This window comes from Psammomys obesus, unplaced genomic scaffold (genome assembly GCF_907164565.1).
Source record: "Psammomys obesus unplaced genomic scaffold, mPsaObe1.curated_primary_1811, whole genome shotgun sequence".
In the NCBI taxonomy this organism is placed as follows: domain Eukaryota; kingdom Metazoa; phylum Chordata; class Mammalia; order Rodentia; family Muridae; genus Psammomys; species Psammomys obesus.
This window is the reverse complement of record NW_026596079.1, coordinates 35844496-35869862: the sequence shown is the minus strand read 5'-3', so window position 1 is coordinate 35869862 and position 25367 is coordinate 35844496. Positions and strand designations below refer to the sequence as shown.

General features: G+C 38.0%; 1 protein-coding gene across 7 annotated transcripts in view; it reads left to right on the top strand.

Moving 5' to 3' along the window:
- Oxr1 (oxidation resistance 1) overlaps positions 1-25367 on the top strand; it is a 432963-nt gene that overhangs the window by 364229 nt on the left and 43367 nt on the right. For 6 of the 7 annotated variants that reach the window (XM_055626276.1, XM_055626277.1, XM_055626278.1 and 3 more), the window contains 4 exons: positions 8325-8407; positions 11381-11488; positions 12628-12741; positions 23679-23831. In XM_055626276.1, coding sequence (XP_055482251.1) covers positions 8325-8407; positions 11381-11488; positions 12628-12741; positions 23679-23831 — 458 coding nt within the window. Of the gene's footprint in view, positions 1-438; positions 457-8324; positions 8408-11380; positions 11489-12627; positions 12742-23678; positions 23832-25367 lie in introns of those variants that run through there. The other variant, XM_055626279.1, reaches the window with a different exon arrangement.

The following is a 25367-nucleotide window of genomic DNA, read 5'->3' as shown; positions in this document are numbered from 1 at the left end:
GTGCGGGCCCGGGCGAGCAGCCGCGTGGCGCCCGCTGCCGCCGCCCGGGCCGGGGCCGCCCCCCGTCCCGGCTCCGTGCGGGGCCGCCCCGTCCTCTCTGCCCCTCCGCCAGTTGTGACGTGCGCGGAGGTAGACTTCCAGAATGCCCCGTCCGCGCAGCCCTCGCTCTGCTCGCTCGTTTTGCGTGGTGCGAGCCAGCTGCGGGGACTCCGGTCCTAACTTTAAAAACAAATGGCACTGGGCAATCGGAAGCGCCTCGCTCCTCTGGGAACCTATGTGAGTTTGCACCGAGGCGGAACGTGGAAACTTTGCCGACTTGTTTGTCGAACTTGTGCTCCTTCTCCTCCACCACGGCAGCTTTAGGCTACTCTTTCAGAACCTAACTTGGCATGATACTACTGCTCCCTTACTGAGAAGGGAGAAGTGCTGAATATGCGTTTTGGTGTGATGCATACGGTAGGTTTTCCAGTGTTACTGGCTTCCCGTGGATCAGTCATATTTTTTTGGCAGCCTGTCTCCAAAATGCTTGTGGACGCTTTAAGAGTGTATTTCTGAGCATTTCATCCTTAAAAGTACAGAAAACAAATCACAAAATACATAAAGTTTATCCACAAGCCCACAGCACTATTTATCTTGAAGCACTGAAGTAATGAGCACTCATCACTGTGTGTGGGTATGTAACTTAACGCTTTGAAGAAACTGGACTTTTAAAATCTAGTTTCAGCATGTTCCTTTAAATATACCTTTCCTTACTTTGCACAATTTTTCTTTATTGGAACTTCTGCTTCCCTGTTTTTGAAATTACAAAAAAATTAAGGGGGGGGGGGAGAGTAATTTTGCAAAGTTTTTGGCCAGATTACAACTCTGTTAAGTAGAGACCGGGAATGAAGAATAATACTTGAAAATGTTTAGGTAAAGAATTTTTTAAATGAATGAAATTCAGTTTCCTACTTGAAGACAGTCGCTATTGATCGACCTCTGGCCCGGTGATTGCATAATATGTGGAGTTACCCAAGTAGAAAGAAATATAATTAATATGTAGCAGATACGCACAAACGCCTGCAGAGCTTTCGGTCATGAACATACATTGAGCACACACACCACTAGGCCTGATATTTTTCTTCCGATTTACAGCTCCAGGAGCTGTACAGATGTTCTTCTGTTGACACTGCTTCTGGGTTCATTGTACACTCTTTCTAACGTTTTTCTACGCCGCCCCCCAATCTCACAGTTCGGAGAGGCCTTGAGATATCTTAGTGGTGTGCTCACAGCAAGTGGGGATGGTTAGTCCTAGCTTTAACTTCTCAAAGAACTTAAGTTACCAGATCCCTCTGGGCCTATATTTCCTTGTCTGTGAATGAGGGTGGATTAAATGATCTCTTGGTTCTCAGCCCTAGAGTTGTCTCTTTGGAGCAAAGCTGGTGAAAATGATGGGCGGTAAAGCATGTAGCAGTTAAAAACATGTCTCGGTTATGATGCCGAGTTCTGAAGACAATACAAGTTCTAAACAAAACTTTGATAACTCTTGTGCCCTAATAGTCAGTGATTGCTGAGGACACAGCGGAAGTAAAGAATCTGAGCAGCATACTTAAAGTGGGGGTAACTCCTTAAGTTTTAATGCTTTAAAGGGGCAGCATGCATGCATTCGTATAAAACAAACCACATGAGAGTTCTGAGGAGTCTCGAAAATGAGAATTTTCTTTAGATCCTGCAGCTGGTTTTGGGCTAGGTAGAGTTGTTCTTGTCCTTTAGGTCCTGCTGTCCTTTAGATGGGTTGGTTGGTTGGTTGGTTGGCTTGTTATATTTTGTGTTTCCACAAGCCAGTCTTCTACCTTGGAACATACCTGAGTCCTTCGGCAGTGGTTCCTGTTACAGACACTAACATCCTTACAGGTTGTCTGTAGTCTGGAGCCCCATTTGTTGCTGGAGATCTTGCTTCTTACCATTTCGTGGTTTTATAATGCTGGAGTGGTTTTGCCATTGATGGTTTCATGAAAGACCAGAAAAAAAACAGGCCATGCATTCTGATTTGACACTTTCTACAAACAAGCCAGAGTTTCTGCTGCTCTGACTCCTCTCAGGGCAGCTGCCTTCTCCTTTGTCAGTTTTCAGTGTTTGCTGACTTTTGGGTTAAATCTCCTTGGGAAAATGGCAATTGAGACACAGTTGAGGCACAGTAAGGATGATATCAACATTATTGTTCTCAGTAAAAATTACAGAGGAAACAGTATAATCCTACCTGTGGTCTGAGTGTAAAACGTGCACCCACCTTAAACATTGTTTTTGTCCACTGTTAAAAATATTTACAGAATTATATTTGAAGCAAGTAAGTACAGATCAATGGATTAGACAAGTTTAAATTTTTTAATTACTTTAATATAAGCATCAACTTTTTCAAAACTCTGTTATATCAATTCTGTCTTCCCAGTAGGTGACAGGATCCTTTAAATAGAGCCTTTAAATTTTCTTTTCTAAAAAAACTAATCAAGAGGGAGGACTCTTGCTAAAATGCTCAATTCCTATCCAGAAAGGCAAAGAGGATGGACTTCAAAGAAGGAGAAAAGAGGGAACAAGTCAGGAGCCTGACACAGAGGACCTCTGAAAGGCTCTGCCCTGCAGACTATCAATGCAGATGCTGAGACTTATGGGCAACCTTTCGGCAGAGTGCAGGGAATCTTAGGAAAGAAGTGGGAGACAGTAAGATGTGGAGAAGGCAGGAACTCCACAAGGAGAGCAACAAAACCAAAAAATCTGAGCACAGGGGTCTTTTCTGAGACTGATACTCCAACCAAGGACCATGTATGGAGATAACCTAACACCCCTGCACAGATGTAGCCCATGGCAGTTCAGTATCCAAGTGGGTTCCATTGTAATAGGAACAGGGACTGTCTCTGACATGCACTGATTGGCCTGCTCTTTAATTATCTCCCCCTGAGGGGGAAGCAGCATTACTAGGCCACAGAAGAAGACAATGCAGCCACTCCTGATGAGACCTAATTGACTAGGATCAGAAGGAAGGAAAAGAAGACCTCCCCTATCAGTGGACTTGGGGAGGGGCATGCATGCAGAGGGTGTAGGAAGGGAGGGTTTGGGACGGGAGGAGGGGAAGAAACCACAGGGGGGATACAAAGTGAATAAAGTGTGATTAATAAAGAATTAAAAAGAATTTCTTTCCTCTTAACTTTTAGTACCTAATGTAAAAATCTCAATCTCAAAGTCTAGAAGTGTAGCGCTTGATTAATGTATATCAGGCCCTGAATTCAAAACAGATAGTTGAGCTGGATGTTTACTTTAAACTACACCTCTCTTCTCACTGTGTCTAGTTCCTGTGAGTTGGATTTGGGGTGGAAGAGGGGTGTGGCTTGCTTCTCACAGATACCTGCCTTATCCCACTTCATTATTCCCCTGTTGACTGTCCGGTGAGAGGACACTGAAGCAGGGTTCCCTTGTCTTAATCGTTCCCTTCCCTCTGAGTGGAAGGTAATAGTAGAGGACAGCAAAAGCGGGAGTAGTACTGGAACCATTAATGTAAATCGCTGTTATGTTTGTAAGTTCTGACCTCAAGAGGGAGCAGTTCTTTCATCCTTGAAAGGGGAACATTGCTGTCTTTAATACATCCATAGACTTCAGCTGCAAACTGTTGAACTGGGCATCAAGCCATTTGTGTGTTATGCGTATGTCTAGAGCTGATGAAAAAAATAACCCAGGAAAGGAGGATGGGTATTAACCCAGAGCTTTTGAATTACTTCATCCTTAATACTTCTCTTTCAAAAATTGTGTTTTAGCTAGCGTTTGTTTGTTTGTTTGTTTGTTTAACTTGGGTAATTTAGCTTTTCTCTCAGTTTGCTAAAGTGTTTATTGAATTTTATATTTGTCCTTGGGAAATATAGAAAGCTGAATTAAAACGGTTCATATAGCTGTCAGGATGCTTACTTTGAGAAACAAAAGTTATATTTTGTTGCCTTGCATTTGAACCACAAGGTCACTGAAATAAATTCTGTGATAGAGCCCATTATATATTTTGCATTACTTCATTTACTATTTTCAGACTGTGTTTGGCATCAGGTAACTGAAGCAGGGTGACAGGTAAGACAAGGGAGAGGGCCCTCCATAAAGGGCCTTTTGTGTAGGCACCAGCAGACCTATCGTTAAGAGATTCCCCACAGTGTTTACCACTGTAAAAAGAGGGAATGTGGCTTAAGAAAAGGCACTAATGTTAGAGAGTAAATGTTTGGTTTTGTTTACCAGCAATTATGTAAAAAAGCAAAATGTGATCAGATATAAATCAATATCCCTAAGACAAAGATCAACCTGATTGCGTAAAAATAAACTCTACAAAAACAACCACTGAAAAAGAACCATCATTGTCGTAAAAGACTTCAGTTTTAAAGCTCTGGGTTTTTGTTGTTGGTGTTGTTGCATGTGTATTTATGTGTGGTATGTGTGCCTATGTGCATACATGTTTGTTTGTGTAGACTAAGTTTTTGTGCCAGTATGTGTGGAGGCCCAGAGTTGATGTTGAGTGTCTTCTTCAGTACTCTCCACTTTATTTACTTGAAGCAGAGACTCCCTAAGCTACTCTGGTTAGCCACCGTGCTTTGAGGATCTCCTGTCCACTTCCAACAGCGTGAGATTTCAAGTGTCTGCCACACTTGCCATGCCTTTACATGGCTGCTGGAGATAAAAACTCAGGTGCTCACACTTGCCCCAGAAGTGTGTGTTTTACCTAAAGCATCCCACCTCCAGCCCTTCCAAAGGTCTGTTTGCAAACACTTAAATGTAGTCAGTGGTGATGGTGTAACAGCTTTATATAGGGACAAAACAATCCAGGTGTGTACTGTCTCGGGATCTCTTGATAGAAGGCGGGTTAGGGGTGTTTAGATCTTAAGTTAGAGATTATAAAATGAAACCTCTAGATTTTCTAACGTGGAAAGGTTTTGCGGTATTTGTAATGTCCAGTATGATAGCTATTGTGAAAATATGAGTTATAAGTATTTTAAGTGTGACTTAAGACTTATAAGTATTTTAAGTGTGGTGAATTTGTTATTTTTTAAAATTATATTGAGAAATTTGGCTTCTGATTTTGTAAATTTTTTTGAGTATTTTCAGTTTATATTTGGCAGTGGGAACTGACATAATACACAGTCACAAATACTGGATTCAGTAAATAAGACAGCTAAAGTTAAAGGAAAAAATTAAGGATATTTGTTCAAAAGTGGTTTGAAACTTTATAGGACATTGTGTAATTTTAGGGAACATAGAAGCAGATTTTGCAGTAGGTAAGAGATTCTAACCTTCTTAGCTATAGCAGGGGATAACTGGAAGTTCATAACCAGGGTCGAGTGGAAGTAGGAAGATGGAAAAATGACAACAGCTAAGGAGGGTTCATCAGACCCAGATGATCAGACTTAATGGGCAACTGTGGAGGATGAACCTGAAGAGATCTGGAGGTGGTTGATCCGCAGGCTCTGAGTGAGGGTCCGGTGGAGGGTCCTGGTAGGCTGTTAAACTGACTCAGCAGAGTTCTAAAACTGGATTTCAGAAGAGCACATACAAGACTTTTTTTTTTTTTTTTGGTGGAACTGACCTATTTATAAAGAATCTATACATTCTGAAGATTGTAAATCATTTTAACCTGAACGTTCAGAGACATTATTATTGGATTAAGCATTGTTGCTAGAATCTCTTCTTAATGTAAATAAATGTAGAAAGATGGCTAGTTAGAAAGGAGGGTGGATCTTAAGGAAAGATCATTCTTGTCTCCCGAGAGATTACTTCTAATAAGGTGTGTCTGATTTCAAAGCATTAGCAAGTTGGTATTGTTAGAATCTTTCTTTTCAGTGGAACATTTTAAGTAAGATTTTTATAACATGAGCTGTTTCTTCTGCCATTCTTGCTTTTGATAACTTGGCATTTACTTGCTGTTATTTTTACAGTTTATATGTTTATAACATTTACAGTTAGTTTTATCAACCACCCTATTATAATTTATAGACCTTTTAGTGTATGTTCATTATCTAGGGTTCTTATTTTGATGAGACTGCTATGGTTTAAATCCTGTGGTACTGAATGATAGCTTCATATGTGTGCAGTTCAAACAGATTTGCTTTTTCTGCATGAATTATTGAATAACTCTTTGATATTCCATTCACAGTGATTTAACCTGGAACAAAAATGGGAACTGGTTCATGGGCATGCATACAATTTGTGCAGAGTAATCTTGTAGGATGTTCATCCTTCCTCCAGGATTTGTGCTGATGGAGGAGCTGATGTGTGAGAGTCATCTCTTATTGCTGGTACAGGAAAAAGAGAGCTTATAACTTAATCTACCAGGAAGACAGATTTCTGTCCTTGGTCCTTTGGATGAAGGAAGTCATGTCTCTCTCTGACATCAAATTTGTTTTATATTCACAGGGAGATATATGAGATAATGACCTGTAGACTATTTTGCATTGTATTTTTGGCTCCCTCTATTGGCTACTTAGGAAGGAACAGAAATAAATTTCTATTTAAAATGGTGTATTTTCTCATCCAGAAAAGCAATTGTATGTTTCAGATATGTAGGATAAAAGAATATACTGATGGGCAAAATTAGCGTTATTTTAAAGAATTTTAGCATTTTCCACTCCACCAGAAATATGGGCCACTGCCAATTTTCCTTCAGACAATATGTAGTTAAACGTTTGAATTTTTACTCAGTCTGGTATGTGGTAAGTGCTATCTCATTGTGATTTAAATTTTCACTTCACTAGTTGTCTGTGAACCTAAAAATCTTTGAGTATGTTCAAAGGCCTTTTTTTTTTTGCATTGCCTTGTGAGTTGTCTGACCTTGCCTTTTGCCCGTTTGTTTATACTTGAGTTTTAATAGTCTCCCCTCTTTTAGTTCTTGAGATGATTGGGATACAGAGGTAAAGATGCATCTGTTTCTGTCCATGCACATGCCCTGGTGCCTTTATGAAGTACCCACCTTAACTCCTTGTCTAACCTTTCAACATATATATATATATATATATATATATATATATATATATATATATATATATTTATTTATTTATTTATTCATTCATTTATACTGTGTGTGGGGATGTCCCAGAGATGGGCTGACCAGGCTTGGAGACAAGCACCTGAACCTGCTGAGCTCCACATCTCATTTTTCCTTATGGAAAGTTTACAACAGTTACAAGAATTAGGGTAGTACTGGTTTAAATTGCGTCAGAATGTGTCCATTCAATTTAGTTGCTTGCCATGTTCTAGGCCCTTCATTAGGTATTGAGGGGAATTTGTAGGGTGAAGCAAACACCTATCTTGGAGGTTATAGTTGCATGGGAGAGAGTGAAAACATGATAGCAATTCTTAAAGTATTCCAGATGAAGTGACGATGTAAAATTTTGTAGTTAATAGCAGTTGGTCTTGCTTATCAGGAAATATTAGGACAGCTTTAACTGTTTCGGAATTGGCTTTGGAAGAATTCGACACTGTTTATTGCTATTTAAGCTAAACTAACTGATCTGTTGGTTACAAATAACTAAATTCTAGTGTAGTCACACTGTCAGTTAAGTTCAAATAGTGGGAGAACCAGGAAACCTGCGTTTTTCTAGTTTTAGTTTCAGAACTAATCTTTCTTGGAGAGTGGTGGTTTTAGTTTTGGATAAACACAAGACTTTGCTACTTTTGCTTTCTTATTTATTCTGAAACTTGGAGCAAGTACTTCACAGGATTTCCTGTTAAAAATCAAAGATGTTTAGATAGGGTGGTGTGTTACTACTTCAGTATATGTAATCTTTGCTAACAGGAGAATAAATGAGAAGATTAACAAACAGATTTCAGACTAAGGCCTGAAGTTAACCGTAGCTGATAATAAACCTCTCTTTGTTTATATATTTCATGTATCTGAGTGCTTTGCATGTTTGCACATCAGAAGAGGCCATCAGATCCCATTATAGGTAGTTGTAAGCCATCACGTAGTTTCTGGGAATTGAACTCAGGGCTTCTAAAAGATCAGAGCAGTCAGTGCTCTTAACCACTGAGCCAAGTTTCCAGCCCCTGTTGCTGAGGATAAACAAATAAAACTTAACATTTGATCTAAAATTATGCATTTTTGCATTATACCGTATTGACCCTGTCTTTATGACCTACAGAGAATTTTTCCTGTCTGGATTTATGGTATTCTTTCTAGACATTAGTTAATAAAACTAACAACAATAATGCCAATGTCTTTCTAAATTAGTGCATCTTATGTCTGCCTATGACCGCCTCCTGAAGTTGTTGGCATTACTCTTAGTGGGAAAATTTAACAGTATTTTGCTTTTTTTTTTTTTCCTTAGACACTGGCCAGAAGAAGACCTTAGACAAGAAAGATGGGAGAAGGATGTCCTTTCAGAAGCCTAAAGGAACTATTGAATATACTGTAAGTTACTTTGGCAAAAACAATTTGTTTGTAACAGTTTTTTTAGAGGCATTTTCTATTTGATGAGTCAAGTATTGTTAATTGCCTCATTTTAAAAATCTGACTTCTTTCATATAACTTTCCTTAATAATAATTCTAAAATTCTATGCATTTTATGATTTGTTTTCCTTATTGTGTTCTACAAAGGACAGTTATTCTGGCAAATTAAATTTAATATTGATGATAATTTAGACTCAGAATTCCTGTGCTGCAATAATTTTATTAGATTAGGCTTTCGGAAAATATTTACCTTTTTAAGAATGCTCCTAATTGATTTCCCAGCAGTGCAAATGTTAGTGCTGATGACAGATGGGACCCTTACAAGCTAATTTCAGCACTGAGTTTCCACAGCTGTGAAAGCAGTTTTTTGTTTTGTTTTGTTTTTGTTTTTGTTTCCTTGAAACAACCCTTAGATATCTGTGATGGTGTTTCTCATTTCTGGTTACTGTGGACAGCTGAAGTGACAAATTAATTTTGGAGGATGCCATTTTAGTTACTTAGTTGAATGTGAATATGAGTTAGATGGTGCTAAACATATTGTAAAATAAATGTATTAATCCAGATTCATTTCGTTACTTTGTATTTTTCTAACATATTTTAACTGTATTCCTCAATATTATGCATATAATTGATACTTGCCATATTAAACATTTTCAAAGTGTTAGAAACTACATACGTATGTAGAATTAAATTAACTACTATCAAAATAAATGGATTTTAAAGCCATTACAGCCCTAAATTATGCATGTTTGTGAGAAAATGTGTTCAAATAGTAAAAATTTAAGTAATACAATTTAGTATATTCTTGAATGTTCACAAAAATCATAAGATTTGAGACTTAAGATATATCTTTATGCTATAAAGGTATATACGATATAGTTTTTGATACCATGATCATGAACTGTACGTTTTTATTGCTTTTGATTTTAGGAATTTGCCATTCTTAGTATATAATAAATAAGCAAAACTAAAATAACCGTTTATTGTGGAGTAAGGAGAGGCCGTTAAAAACCTGAAAAAAAATTTCTTCTCTTATGATTAATTCTTTAAAAACTCACATATTGGCCGGCAGTCATATAAAACATCTAACAGGTTGTTTTCAGATTTATTTTTTCTTTTATTCTGCATGCCAAATTATAAAAGAAAAGAATAAATTTCAAAGCTAGGTAAGATATTGTTGTTTTATACACTATTTTTTACTATAATCTATTTTTACTATAATCTATCAAATCTTTACATAACATGACTTTGTATTGGCTGCAGTATGTATTTCCACATGTTTCTCTTAAGATAAATTTGTGTATCTCAATTACTCTTTAAGGTTTTTTTTTTTTTCCTTAAAATATTATGCTTCATACTTGGTAGAGATGTGTGCAATTGTAATCCCAGTGCTCTGGAGGCTGAGGCAAGGCAGGATTGGTTGAACCCAAGAGTGCCAGGAACTTGGCCAAGCCATTCAAAAAATATAGGTTATGTAGCTTAAAATATATGCCCAGTGCTATCTTATATGCAGGTAGTATGAAGTTAATCGTCGTATTTTAGGTAGCTTATAAGCTAAAATCAGATCACACACACACACAATACAGTTTTAATTATAAAGTCACTTTAAATGGGAATTAAGGTGGGCCATAAAAATGTTAGACATACAGAATGGGAGATGGCTGGGTTGGTAAAGCACTGACCTTGCAAACATGGGGATTTTAGTTCAGATTCCTAGGACCTGTATAAAAAGCCACTATGTGCCTGTAGTCTCAGCGGAAGGTAGATCCCTGGAGACAGGAGGAGACAGGCAGATCCCTGGAGCTTGTGTCCAGCTAGTATAGTTTAAACCATGAGCGTGAGCGTCAGTGAAAGATTCCATCTCAGAATATATGCTAAAGAGTAGTTGAAGAAAACTGGCCTTGACCTCTGTCCTCTGCAATTCATGTACACATGTGTGCAGACACATGCATACACACATGTCTATAAACTCCACATGCACATTCATACCCATATACAATGTTACACTTTATCATTTTTGATCATTTTGTATGCCTTTCTACTGAAATATTTTCCATTTACTAAAACCAGTGATGTTTCATTTTTGCTGTTCTTTATTATCCATTTTACATTTTTTTTTTGTTCATTGTCAATTTCTATTAAATTCTCAAGTGACCTGCAAAATAATCAGCTTCATAATGGAAGTTTCATACCTGTGGGGCATTATATCCTTTGTTCTAATTGGGTTCTTTTCTCTAGGAACCCATTACCCTCTTCTGGCTACTTCCTTTCCTTCCTGCAGTTCCCCTTCCGTCTTCCTGCCATATGCATTCTATTTACCCTGTTTTTCCTCCATTCCTTAAGATCCCTCTATTCTCTCTAACATGTTCTTTCTAGTTTCATGACAGATTTTGTTTTTCCCTATCCACACCTTCCAGGTGCTTGCATTTTCTGCTGTCACTTCCTGCTTTGGGAATTGTAGCTCTTCTCATCCACCCGTCTTTCTGTTTCTATCACATGTGTAATAAGGGCACACGAGGCAAGTTATTTCAGGTCCATGAAGCTAGAGTCTCAGGCTGTTGTGAGCTGACTTGGGACTGAGAATCAGGTGCAGGTTCTCCACAAGAGCAGCCCAACCCATGCTCCTGACCCTGAGCCATCTCTCAACCTCAGTCCTTCTAATGCCTTTGTAGAGTTGAACTTGCTTTTAATTCTTGCTTTGTATTTGGAAACTGCTTGGGTTGTTGGCCAGTATGGACTGTAGTCAAGCACGAATTTTAACGTGGGCTGAGGTCATTGCAGAATATGATATTTCTTGAGGGTTCTCTCAAAAATTATGATTTATGAATCAAGTATAAGACTGTTTTCAAGATGTATTAATATTGAATAATCATTCTTATAATTTAATTTTTCTGTTTTAACTGATGAAAGTAATTTGTTTTTCATTTTAAACAGGTTGAATCAAGGGATTCTTTGAATAGCATAGCCCTGAAATTTGATACCACACCCAATGAACTTGTTCAGTTAAATAAGTTATTCTCCCGTGCAGTCGTGACTGGACAGGTATTGTTATTTAAATGTGTTGATGTTTAAAATTATTAGGTAAGATATATCCATTTCTACATAGTTAACAATGTCAAAAATATGAGAACATTTTTTTTGTGTTCCTGGAACAAATTCTGTTGGCCAAATAAAAGTATGTGTTACATTTATTAATTTCCTTCTTATAACAATTGAAAATCATATTAGTTATGTTTCAAATATAGTCTTTTTTAAGACTTATTTATTTATTCATTTATTATGAATACAATGTTCTGTCTACATGCACACCTCTAGGCCAGAAGAGGGCACCAGATCTTGTTATAGATGGTTGTGAGCCACTATGTAGTTGCTGGGAATTGAACTCAGGACCTCTGGAAGAGCAGTTAGTGCTCTTAACATCTGAGCCATCCCTCCAGCTTCCTCAAATACAGTCTTAAAGAATTTTTTAAAACACTTAAAGTAGGTCTAGTATTTTTAAAAGTAAGCTATCCTTCCAACTTAGACTTGCTTTCTAGATACAAGTTGTTAACAAATTGAATGTTGCAGAAATACCTAGCCTTATCAGGGGATTTTGTTTGGGTCTTTGAGCTTGTCTGTGACCCTTAGAAAATGTTCTATCTAAGTAGACAACTTTTACAACTTTCCTTGTCTGTAATGATGCACACATAGTATTGATACAGTTCTGTAAGTAGCCACACAGTAAGGTTTCTTGTGTTGCTACTCTCTTGCTAATGTTAATAACACTGCTGTAGTGAGTACTTATATGTATCTATTTTATGTATACTCCATAGCATAAATCCTATATGTAAAATTATCTGGTCAAGGAAAATATGTACAGTTAATTTCTCTAATTATTGCCAAGTTGCCTTTAAGATGAGCAATAATTTAGTACTGTAATATAGTAATATAATAACTGAGAGTTTTTATTTCTGTACTATGTCAACATCTTATTTTAATAATTATTTCTAAATTAATTTGTTAACTTAATTTTAAAGTGTTTTTTTTAATTTTCTATGCTTCCTATGATATATAATATACTGATCTCTTATCTGAATTCTTTTTATTGCAGCACTGTCTAATAATGCTTTTTTTTTTTTTTTTGAACATTATTTGGCTACTAGTGTTTGATTTTTTGAAGCTGTGTGGATGTTTTCTTCCAGGTTTTATACGTTCCTGATCCTGAGTATGTCTCCAGTGTTGAGAGTTCCCCATCTCTAAGCCCAGTAAGTCCTCTGTCACCAACGTCATCTGAAGCTGAGTTTGATAAAGCCACGGTGAGTACCTTTCCAGTTCCTGCTGTACAAATAACAGTGTGCCTGGTCACTATTGTGGGTGTTTTCATTCTGCTTGACTGTTTCATTTTATTTTGTTAAAGTGCTTACCTTGGATTGATACACCTTTGTCAGTAATGGTCTAGGAAATTCATCATTTCCATCTGATAACTATGACATCTAATTTTTTTATGGATTATACTTAAGAAACATGAGATAAAATCAAGTTCTGTTTAAATATTTTCTGGAATCTGTATTTGTGTGTTGGGGGTGCACGTACCCACTGTATTGTAGTACTTGGAACTCTTTAAATTGAGTTTATTTTTTGGTGCACTGACTTTGAAGAATAAGAATTTGTCATCCTAACTATTCCTCTCAGGATTGATATAGTAGGTCAATTCAGAATTTATAAGGAAAGAATATTCTATGTAAGCTAGATTTATAAATGAGTTTTAAGAAATCAAGTTGCAGCCAAGCTTGCAGAACTCAGGGAGGCAGAGGCAGGTGCATCTCTGTGAGTTCAAGACCAGCCCAGTCTACAAAGTGAGTCCAGGATAGCAAAGTCTACACAGAAAAGCCCTGTATCCAAAACAAAACAAACAACAACAATAAAAACCATCAAGTTGCATTTAAAAATTTAAGTCTCTAACAAACTATGGGCAGGTGGCAATAGTGGGGAACTCCCCCTTTCATTGTACTAGGGGAAGGGGATGAGGGGAAAAGAGAGGGAGGGTGGGATGGAGGAATTGAGGGAAGGGGCTTCAATTGGGATATATAATGAATAAATTGTGAAGAAGAAAAAAATTAAAATTAAAGAAAAATTTAAGTCCAAAAAGAATTTTCTGTGTAGAAACTAAAACTGACCACAATTTCCATTTGTAATTCTTATTGGTTGCTTATTAAAGGATCTTCCTCATTAGGTGCCTTAGAGTCTTGGGAAGCTGTTTGATATTGCTCTATTTACCTTAGAAGACACCTTTTTTATTTTCTACCCCACTTTGCATTCAGAATTTGTTTCACATATAACTGATAACCAAACACAAATTATATATTAATTTGCCTCACAATTATTTAAGCTCTAGACCTTCTTAAATAAAGACATGGAGACTTATTAACATTTAAAAGCTTAGGTCTTACCTGGGCAGACTCTAAGCTGAGCTCATCTAACTTCATCCCTGACTATCTTAGGCCATGACCCGCCATGTGGCAGGTTCTTTACCTCCCTCTCTGCTATGGTCGATCTGTCCCTTGCCGTGTGATTCTGGTGAAACCTTCTGCTTTCCCTTTCCTGCTCAGTTCTTTTTTTTTTTTTTTTTTTCAGCCAGTAGGCAAGTGAGGAGGATGTTTACAAAATATGAGGCCAGTGATGGGCCATAAGAATAACAATAACAAGATCCAGATATACAGTCCAATATCAACAGCTACATACACAGAGACCCACCTTTACACAGTATAACCCAACACTCCAGTATTTCACTTTTTGTCTCTTAAGTTTGGTATTCTAGTTCCCCCTACCCTGGTGTGTGTGTGTATTGTAAATTGTCACATTGATGATTATTTTCCCCTCAGTCCAAGGACTTTTTACTGTATGAGAGCAGTGGGGTGTTTTTTGGGCTTCTTGTCTTTATAAATATGGAAACAGTATTTTAGTGTGCAGCCACATAGAAATATGTAGAGAGGTTGAGTACCCTTTACCAGAAATGATCGAACCACAGTGTTTCGGATATTAGGAATATCTGCATATGTATGGTGCATGCGTGTGTGTCTGTTGGTGTATGTGCATGCATGTATATTAAGAGATGGTGGAAAAGAGAAAGGAATGGATAAAGGGAGAGAGATGGAAACCTTGGGACTAGAAGTAATCGTAGATACACAGTTCTATGCCCTTCATGCACACTGTACACTCTGAGAGCGGCCTGTCACTCAAGGTCAGGTGTGGACTTGCTGCCTGGGCTCTCGCTGTTGAGAGCGTTTTGGATTCTGAGCGTTTCAGATTCTGAGGTTGAGAGTGCTCAATCTGCATTGAATGTATCTTATGGATAAGAGTGGGGTCAGAGGCTAGGGGTGGGTATTGCTGACGAATAACACAGCAGTAACTTGGGGAACATTTGGACTTTGGGCAGGGATGTGCCAAGTTTGATACAGAAGGAGAAGTAACAAAGGAGAATATAGTTGGAGGTGGATTTGGATTGGGCTTCTAGCCCTAATGTAGAATTAGATAGAATAAATTGCAACACCTTTGACGACTAGAAACCTGTGGAATTCCTGTCAGGCAACATCTGTCTACCTCCTGGCTTTACTTGAGAGCTTAAAATAAAAAGCCAAGAACAGAACAAAACAAAAAGCAAGCAGTTCCCTCCTGTGCTGAAATAGTTGTCTGTACTTTGCCATGTGGGTGAAAGATGGGAGAAGAACAGAGCCCTGTGAGTGACCTCTTAACCCTAGTGATTCCACTGTTGTCAGAAATGGTCAGAAGGTATCCTTTCCTCTGGCTAGTCAAGAAACAGAAGAGCTCAGGAAGCGTTCTCCACCTGGACAGTCGTTGCCTTCTTCCCAAGAGACTGCATACCATAGTTAGAACATTATTTTGAATAGTGATTTTATAAAAGGTAGTTTATTATCTTTTGCCTGAAATTTAATTTATTATCAAACTAAGATAATTTTGCTGCGTATCTTTTTGTATATCTCAGGTAATTATATTTTTGCATTATAAGTACTTTTGCCTCATATGCTGTTATATTTGCAATAATATATATTCTTAGAAGACAGTATTATCTTTAATCTTTACATATGATTAAATATGGTGCTTGCTAGCATCACATTAAATGTCTGTTAGTATTTCTACTGTGTTTCAATTTATTGCAGAAATTGTCAGTCACTGTTTGCAGTGAACCTTGATTGGCTTCCAGAATGTTGAGCTTCTGCAGTACCTTATGTAGGAGGCTAAACTCTTATATTTACAACTTTGCTATCGTACAATTTTTCATTTATATTTTTAAGTAATTTACTTCAGATAGAAATACTATCTTTGAAAATTTAAACTTCCATTTTATTCATGTGATGAAAAACCATAAGGAACTATAGAGTAGAAGGGTGAAAGCAGCTACAATTTACTATGTTAGGTACGATTATATTTATTTATTCAGTTGTTGTTTAAAACATCCCACAAATCCCCAGCTATTCTTGAAACTACGGTGTTTTCTGATTCTCCCGTTTCCACCCTCCCATGCTGCCCTGTGCCCAGTCCTGGTATTGCAGGTGTGTGCCACTGTGCCTGGTTTTATGGCTACTGGAGATTGAGCTCAGGGTTTTATGCATTCTAGGCCAGCACTCTACAATTTAACTGTATGTCCAAAATCCCAAATACTTAAGAGAGTCCATTCACATTTGTTGCTAACCTCGGATTTAAGAGGGAAACACTGGCTCTGTGCATCTTTGCTTGTGTCCATTATGTTCACTGTGCATGTCTGTCTTTTTTGTTTTTAGTTTTGGGTTTTTTGAGACAGGGTTTCCCTGTGTAGCCTTCACTGTCCTGGACTCACTTTGTAGACCAGGCTGGCCTTGAATTCACAGCGATCTGCCTGACCACCTCCAGAGTGCTAGGTTACAGACGTGCACCACAGTGCCTACTGCGTGTCTTGACTACATCTTTGGGACCCTTTTTCTCTTGGTACTGGTATGTCTGGACCACTGGTGAAAGTTGAGAGGGAAGAAATGAGGCCTAACTGAGAGCTTTCTTTTCCTAACTCCTTCTACATAAAGTCAACATGAAGCGGCCCCACCCTTCTTCGGCTCATCTGTCTATCTTTTCCTTAGAGCCTTTCTGTTCTCCCGACTGGACATCTGTTTCTCCTGACCTCTTTAGGGATAGCTTTGTTCATGAAAATCCTCTGTTGTTGGCCTTAAGACTGGTGTATGCTATTCAGACCTTTGTAAAATCTTAGTCAACACTCCTGGAGTCACTCAGTTTCTTGTTTGTAACTTTGTATTACTACTCGGTAACAGGATTTAGTTGGTGTTACTCACTGTTGTTTTTTTTTTAATAGGGATAGCAGTGTGTGTGTTACCAATACACTAGTATGTCAGTTATACAGAGGAAAGAATTATAGAGAAGATATTAATGAATTTGCATCTAAGATTACTCAATTTGGGTTCAGGACCTGTATTCTATGTTAATTATTGCTTTATACTGGAAATTGATCACTCAATTCAGTAAATAATTTCACTCAGGGAGCGACCTAACACTTATGCATTGTTAGTGGGTATGGAAACAGCTGCCAGTTCCTACCATTTCTTCTTTGGAGTTGGTCTATTGCTGTGATAAAACACTCAAGTTAGAGGAGGAATGGTTTATTTGTTTTACACTTCCAGGAAATAGTCTATTACTGAGGAAAATCAGGCCAGCCACTCCAGGCAGAAAATTGAGGCAAGAACTTTGGAGGAATGTAGCTTACCAGCTTGCTTTTTGCCTTATCCTAAGCTTGCTGTCTTCCATAGCTCATAATCTGCCTCTGTAGGGATAGTGCTGACAGCCATGGGCTGGGTTCTCGCATGTTAGTCATCAGTCTAAGTCTCCCACCAATGTGGCTATAGGTCAGTCTTATAGAGACTTTACTTCAAGGTCCTTCTTTCCAGGTGATGCTAGGTGTGTCAGGTTATGAGTAAACATTAACCAGGACAGAGTTCTACATTTAACATTCTTTAAGAACCAGGTTTTTGTTTGGTGCTCCTTTGGTTTCTCTTTTGCACTGTAAGTATGCAGTATAATAAGGCTATTGAAGGTTAAAACTATATGGTGAAACTCAAAGAGAAAATGATTAAATAATAATGTGGGGAGATGGGTTAATATTGAATGATACTCTCCTAACGATTGAATATACAGGTAGTTATTTCCTTAACGTAAAATACTTCATAGTATAGTCAGTGTAAAAGATAGCAGTAGTAGAACATTTGGATAGCTAGAATTTGAATAAGTGCAGTATACTATGGACAAAATAGCTTTAAAAATGTTAAAGGATCCTAGGAGAAACCTCAACAATCCTAAAGGAGGAAAAGGCAAAGGGAGCAGCAGTGTTCAAGGATACCCAGAGTTCTTCTTACAAGTCACTGGGTTTTGCTGCTGCTGTTACTGTTGCCTCATACTAAATCCCACCTGTTCTCACTTTCATCCAAGAACCTCAGGACTTTATTTAATTTGCAGTGCTTAGAACAACAGAATTTGTGCTTTTAACAACAGAATTAAGACACAGAGAAGAGACTGAGTAATCTATGTAATGTCACAGTTAGTAGGCAATAGACAATCTACGTCTAGATCTTGTGTTGGAATAGCCACCTGCCTTAGTCACTATTCTATTGCTGTGAAGAGACACCACGATTACTATAACTCTTGTAAAAGAAAGCATTTAATTGAGGTCTTGGTAGTTTCAGAGGCTTATCATTATCATCATGGTGAGAAGTATGGTAGCAGGCAGGCATAGTGCTGGAGAAGTAGTTGAAAACTACAGAAGTAGTTGAGAGGCAGAGAGAAACACTAGACTTGTCATGTGCTTTTGAAACCTCAACGACTACTCCCAGTGACAAACTTTCTCCAACAAGCCCACATCTGCCAGTCCTTCTACTCCTTTCTTTCTTTTTTTTTTTTTTTCTGGTTTATTTTATTTTTTTCTTTTTAGTTACATTTTGTTAACTCTGTGTCCCAGCTGTATCCCGCTCCCTCATTCCCTCCCCAACCCCACACTCCCTCCCTGGTCTCCTCCCTGCCCCTTTCCAAGTCCACTGATAGGGGAGGACCTCCTCCCCTTTCATCTGACCCTGTTTTATCAGGTATCTTCAGGGCTGGCTGCAAAGTCCTCCTCTGTGGCCTAACAGACTGCTCCTCCCCAGGGGGGTGTGGGGGTGGGTCAAACAGCCTGCCCTTGAAATCCTGTTAGAAATAGTCCGTGTTCCCCTTACTTTGGAAAACTACTTGGTTACTGAGCTACCATAGGCCACATCCGAGCAGAAGTTCTAGGTTATATCCATAGATGGTCCTTGGTTGAGTGTCAGTCTCAGAAAAGACCCTGTGCCCAGATATGTTTGGTCCTTGTAGAGCTCCTATCCTTTCCACATCATACTAACTTCCCTTCTTTCATATGATTCCCTGCACTCTGCCGAGGGTTTGGTTATGAGTCTTAGTGTCTGCTTTGAAACACTGCTAGGTAGAGTCTTTCAGATGCCTTTTGTGGTAGACTCCTGTCATAAGTTCAATGCACATCCCATTTGTCTTTCTAAATGCTTCTACTCCTTTCAAACAGTGCTAATCCTTGGTGACTAAGCACTGAAACACATGAGACTGTGGGGGACATTCTTACTCAGACATCCTCATCACACCACCTTGAATGTTGCCTTAAGTAACTATTGTGTGAACTAACAAGAACCCATACTGTGCAGCGATGACATGGGATTTAAGAAAATATGTGTCACAGCTTGTAGGAACCAGAGTTCATAGAGGTAAAAAGTGAAGTACAAAACTTTGTTTAATCAAATAAAAATGATTATATAGTTGGCTGATTATTCAGAAGGATGGTTTAAACTGTATAGTCAAACAGAAGTATTGCTTTTTTCTTTCTGAACTTACAATTAAGGTTATTGGGGAACTTTTTTTGATTACTTATTTATGTGTCTGTATGTCTACATATCTATGCATGTGCTCAAGGAGGCCAGTAGAGAGCGTCAGATCTCCTGGAGCTGATTACAGGCTGCTGAGAGGCTCCTGGTTTAGGTGCTGACATCTGACATATGGTCCTCGGGAAGAGCAGCCCCTGTGGCTTTCTTAATGTACTCTTTCTAAATTACTTAAATTTTACCATTGCCCCTGTTCATTTTCTGGTATTTCTCCAACAAAAGACTCTAAGTTGAGTGTTTATAGCAACAGAAACTTCCTGTCTTCCAATTCTGGAAGCCAGAAGCCTGCAGTGATTTACAGAACCATTACCTCCTCAAAACACAATGGGTCCAGTCTTCTGCTTATCTAGCAAGCAGTAAGCTCTAGTGTTCGCTAGAGCTTAAACTTCTTTGGCTTGAAAATGTATCACTTTGTTTTCACATGACCTGCTTCCCTGCCATCTAGTTTAAGAACTCTTGTGCTTCCATATGTCCTTTGATAAACTAATTAAACCAAAAAAAGGCCCATAGCCATATCAAGTCCCCATTTGGGGTCCTAGGAGTTGAAACTTCAGTGTATCTTTGGGAGACACAATGACTAACATTATAAAATTTCTAGAAAATTACAGTTCATCATCTTAACTTTAATTTTTATCATATATTTTAATCACTTTTAAGAAATGAAGGACTTTAGTATAGTTTTTGTTTGGGGCAGTACTAGCAGTGTTTAAAGGCATCTGGGAAATACTGTTTACTTCTACATAGAAGGCACAAAGAAGTAAGGGTAACTTCTCGTAAATGTGGACGTGCTTGTTAATGTTTGACTCCAAGGAGAACATATCCCTCTCCTTCTGTCATTGTCACTTGGCATCTTGAAGTTGAAGACTGGCTTGTGCATTGATTGCAGATAATGGCAGACAGTCACCATTAAAAACGCTGGATCCACCCCAGCAGTTTGAAAGCTGAGTATCGCCTGTGCTTGAAGAGTTTGCTCGCCCCTGTGTCACTCTTAGGTCATAAGCCTCTCCTTTTTTTTTTTTGCTTGTTTGTTTGTTTGTTTTATGCTCAGTGTGAAAGAGACTAATCCCTATTTTAAAAATATACATTATAAATAAAATAAATTTATCTGTGTTACCTGATGAGATTGGGTGCATTCTGGGTGACATGACCATAGATTAAGGAGTAGTAACTAATATAAATTAGAATTTTAACTTAAATGATTTTAAGCATAAATCTGAATCTCAGAATATACACACTTTATGTTAAATCTAAACCAATTATTATAAAATTATTTTAATGAATTCTTATGGAACAGTGATGCATGGATAATGATATATTAGTTTGATGTGTTCCTTTTCAACTTTCTTTAAAATCAAAAATTTATTAGGGAGTCATACTTTTAATATATATTTAATTCTTTATTTTAAATGTATTTACTTTTATTTGATGTATTTTAGTGTTTGTGTGCATGTATGTATATGCCCTTTCTATGTGCCTGTGCATGCAGAGGTTAGAAGAGGGTATTGGGTCCCCTGGAATTAGAGTTGGAAACTGCAGTATAGATGTGGACTCCTCTGTAGTGCCCCTAACTACTGAGCCATCTCATTAACCTCTAGTGTATATTTTTCTAAGAGATTATACTGCAGTCAGACGTTGGTCTTATATTCTCTGAATAAAATCACATGGCTATATCTGATGAAGTAGATAGGCCATTACAGTAGGGCTTTGTATTTAGGTTTTAGGAAAACCCATTTATAGAGAAGGGATTTCCACATTTGCAATACCACACAAATGAATAAATTACTGAGTGACAGTTTGCTTCTGGATGGGAGTCTCAGTCTGTAATTAGAACTTAAAAAGCAAGGGCCCAACCTTAGAAAAAGAACTGCAGCCAACTAAGGAATTTTGAGAGTGGGAAATAGGCTTCCCCAGGGAGGAGCACACTAATTGATTATTCAGTGCCAAATGGACATTCCTGAATATTTGTATGTGTGCCTTTATACAGACAGAGGCTATAGTTACATATTTGGGAATATATATATATGTAAATACATATATACAAGTATATGTAGCAACAATTAAAAAGGGGCCGTGAAATTGAAAGAGAAAGAGCATAGAAGTTGAAGAGAAGAAAGGAGGGGGAAAGTGTTGTAATTATAATGTTAGGAAAATTAAACATATACTGTTTTTCTTTTAGACTGATGATAAAAAAGTGTAGTCAATCCAAAGCCAACATGAATGCCTTTCAATTGCACCTTACTTTTTTTCATCTTACTTCATTCTGCATCTTGTTTTAAGCTTTCTCAACTTCTTGGTTGTAATAAGTAGAATAAAAATGAGTTAATGTGTGAGTAAATCTAACTTACAAGAAGAGGTAAATGATTTTACTAAAATTATTTTATTAAAATTTTATTTTAAAATTTATGTACCATGCATATGTTGGGTGAAATAATTACATATTTTTTTTCTGTACCACTATAGCTCTTCTTTTTCAGACCTTCTGTGTTTTACATACATGTTACTAGAGAATATGTCTGAAGTCATCGTCCCATGCCCCTCCTCCCAGTCTCACACCCTCATTAAAGCACAGGTACATACACACAGCCTAGGCCAAAGGAAAATTTTATGGAGAGGTTGCACTTACTACAGGCCTTTGGCTTTTCACAGTTGCATGTTTGGGGCAATGCTGACCTAGCTAGATAGCTGTATTTCTACTCAAGAACCTTTCGTAGTTAAAACAATATTCAGAACATCAGAAAGCCCTCTACTGAGCTTCAAAACCATTGCATCAAGAGCCAGACTCTTAGTTCAAACAAGCTTTCCATAGAGATAAGGACATCTTGAAAATGGTTCACACTAATGGAAGTTATAGTGGGGTCACAATCCTCTGAACAACTTTGATTCTTTTAGAAAGAAAATGTCTCCTCTTGCTACATCTGAGAATTTGCTAAGCTAACTCCTGTGTTCTTTTTTTTTTTTTCCTGTGTTCTTTATAATACGATTACATTGAGATATTTGGGTTGTTATAGATACTGAGTTGTAAGCGTTGAGACTGTGAGGAAGCTGCAGCTCACTGAGGCATACCTTTAACATATTTGACAATATGTTTTGAAATATTTGTTCCACGAATAATGTCTCATTGTAGATAGTGATACTTGTGGTAGACAACAAATCTGTAATTTGGAGTAAATAAACTGCTATAAATGAATTTGTTGGTAGCTTTTGCTCTGTCTTGCACTTCCTGATAGTTCTGTATCATCTACTTTTTGGGTGGGGCATTTTACCTCTCATCTGGTGGGAGACTTGAAGGGAAAGTGTGTATAGTGCAGTTCTTTAACTGGTTCTGTATCACTACCCAGATCTGCATCTCAGCTTGATCGTACTTGTTTGGCCAGGTACCAGAATTTGGCTAAACACAGGCAAACTCTGAGTTTGACTGAGAGATGCTTCAATAGTGCATAAGATAGAAAAGAGCACAATTAATAGAGAACAATTTACTGCTGAACAGGCCTCAGGTCTCAACATGTATAAGTAACACATGTACAGGCATACCTGCAAACTTGCATATGTAACACAGACACAGTATATACACAGTTGAAATTACAGAAAAAAATAAGTTGAAAAATACTCCTGATGAGTTCATCTACTTACTTGCTGTAGACCAGATACCACTGGCCAACTCTTCCTTCCTCCGTGCTGTGGCATCTCATGGTGCCACCTTAGTGTTATCCAAACCAGTGGTTTAATTCACAGCATTGCAACAGGTGTGCTGAGCATGGAGGAGATACAAGCTACTTACATTTTAATGCTTTCTAGGGGTGTGTGGGTGGGTGGGTGGGTGTGTGGGTGTGTGTGTGCGCGTACACACGTGCATGCATGTGGGTGCATATATGTGTGCATCCTTGTACTTTAAGCATTCAAAATGGAGGTTTATGTTGTATTTAAAAATCTTTATTAAAAATGTTAATACCAGCCAAGCATGGTGGTACATACCTTTAACCCCAGCCCTTGGGGAGGCAGAGGCAGGTGGATCTCTGTGAGTTTGAGACCAGTCTGGTCTACAAAGTGAGCCCAGGACAGCCGCGGCTATACAGAGAAACCCTGTCTTGAAAAAACAGAAACAAAACAAAAAGATAATATCTTTATTGTTACAATTTGTGAGACAGTGCAATATTTATCTTACTGTGGTGAGAGGGAAAGAAATAGTACATACTGGGGATGTTATTTGTTTGTCATTCACAGTGTATGTCATTAGTTTCCTAAGACAACATTTTTGTATTTGATTTTGCTTTGCTTAGACTCCCGATGTAGTCCATCCAAAAGAAGCACCTCCTTCATCTACTGTTAGTGGAATCCGGCCTGCAAGAGTTGTATCTTCAACATCTGAGGAAGAAGAAGCATTTACTGAGAAATTTCTTAAAATCAATTGCAAATATATCACCAATGGCAAGGTAATCAACAGTGTCTTAGAGTGGACTTTATCATGCTTCAATTTTTACTGAACCATAGAAGCTTGACATTTGTATTTTACTTAAATAATGTCAGCTACTCCTCAGTATTTTAACAAAGTTTTGGTAATTATATTTGAGTTAGAATGGACCTTGCCTATGACTTAGAGTCTGATGATCTGTGGCATTAGTAAAGATAATAGGATATAAAAACATTCACTAGGATCTGCTTCGATATCCTGCTGGGTGGAATTTTTGGGCCAAGTGTAGGGAATCTTATGAAGAAGGAGGTGATGAAAGTCCTGGAGAGGACAAGAGCTCCACAAGGAGAGCAACAGAACCAAAAAATCTAGTCACAGGGGTCTTTTCGGAGACTGATACTCTAACCAAGGACCATGCATGGAGATAACCTTGAACCTCTGCATATATGTAGCCCATGGCAGCTCAGTTTCCAAGTGGTTTCCCTAGTAAGGGGAATAGGGGCTGTCTCTGACATGAACTCAGTAGCTGGCTCTTTGATAACCTCCCCCTGAAGTGTGGGAGGGGCCAACCTTACCAAGCCACAGAAGATAATTCAGACAGTCCTGCTGAGACCTGATAGATAGGGTCAGATGAAAGGGGAGGAGGACCTCCCCATTAGTGGATTGGAGGAGGGCCATAGGAGTAGAACAGGGAAAGAGGGTGGGACTGGGAGGAGATGAGAGAGGGGGCTACAGCTGGGATACAAAGTGAATAAACTGTAATAAATAAATTTAAAAAAGATAAAAGAAAACATTCACTAGCACAAAGCACATGATTTTTGGTAAGATATTAAACCTATCTTTAAAGCAGCAGCATTGATTTTAGCAGAAATGCTAGCTTTGGAAAAGTTGACATAACACAGAAATTGAGAGATAATTCATCGTTAGTGAATATATACATATATATGGTAGAAAGAATTTGAGGTGTGTTAATTTAATCCATTACAAATAGGAATAAACATTCCTACTTTGGGGCATGTACATTACTTTTTGAAGTGCTTTGATATGTTTCTAAATACTTAGAGATATTGTATATCTAAATACTTAGAGATATTGTATCTCTCTTGGTTTGTTTGTTTCTTTCTTTTTGGTTTTTCGGTTCAGGGTTTCTCTCTATAGCCCTGGCTGTTCTAGAGCTTGCTGTGAAGACAAGGCTGGCCTCAAACTCATAGATTGACCTGCATCTGCCTCCTAAGTGCTAGAACTAAAGGTGTGTACACCATCCCCTGGCTGTAGGTATCTTTATGTTAATTAATTTCTGATTGGACTCCATGTGGTCAGAGAATATACTTAACTACCATTTGAAGGTTTAATTTAATACAGAGTGATTTATTTCCTACCCAGAATCTCTTGGTAAATCTGTGTATATGCTTTAAAAAAAAACATATATTTTGCTTCTACTGAGTGGAATATTTTGTAGTTCAAGTAGGGGTGGTGCTAGTATTCTTTCATATCACTATTCCTTCCTTCCCTCCTTCCTTCCTTCCTTCCTTCCTTCCTTCCTTCCTTCCTTCCTTCC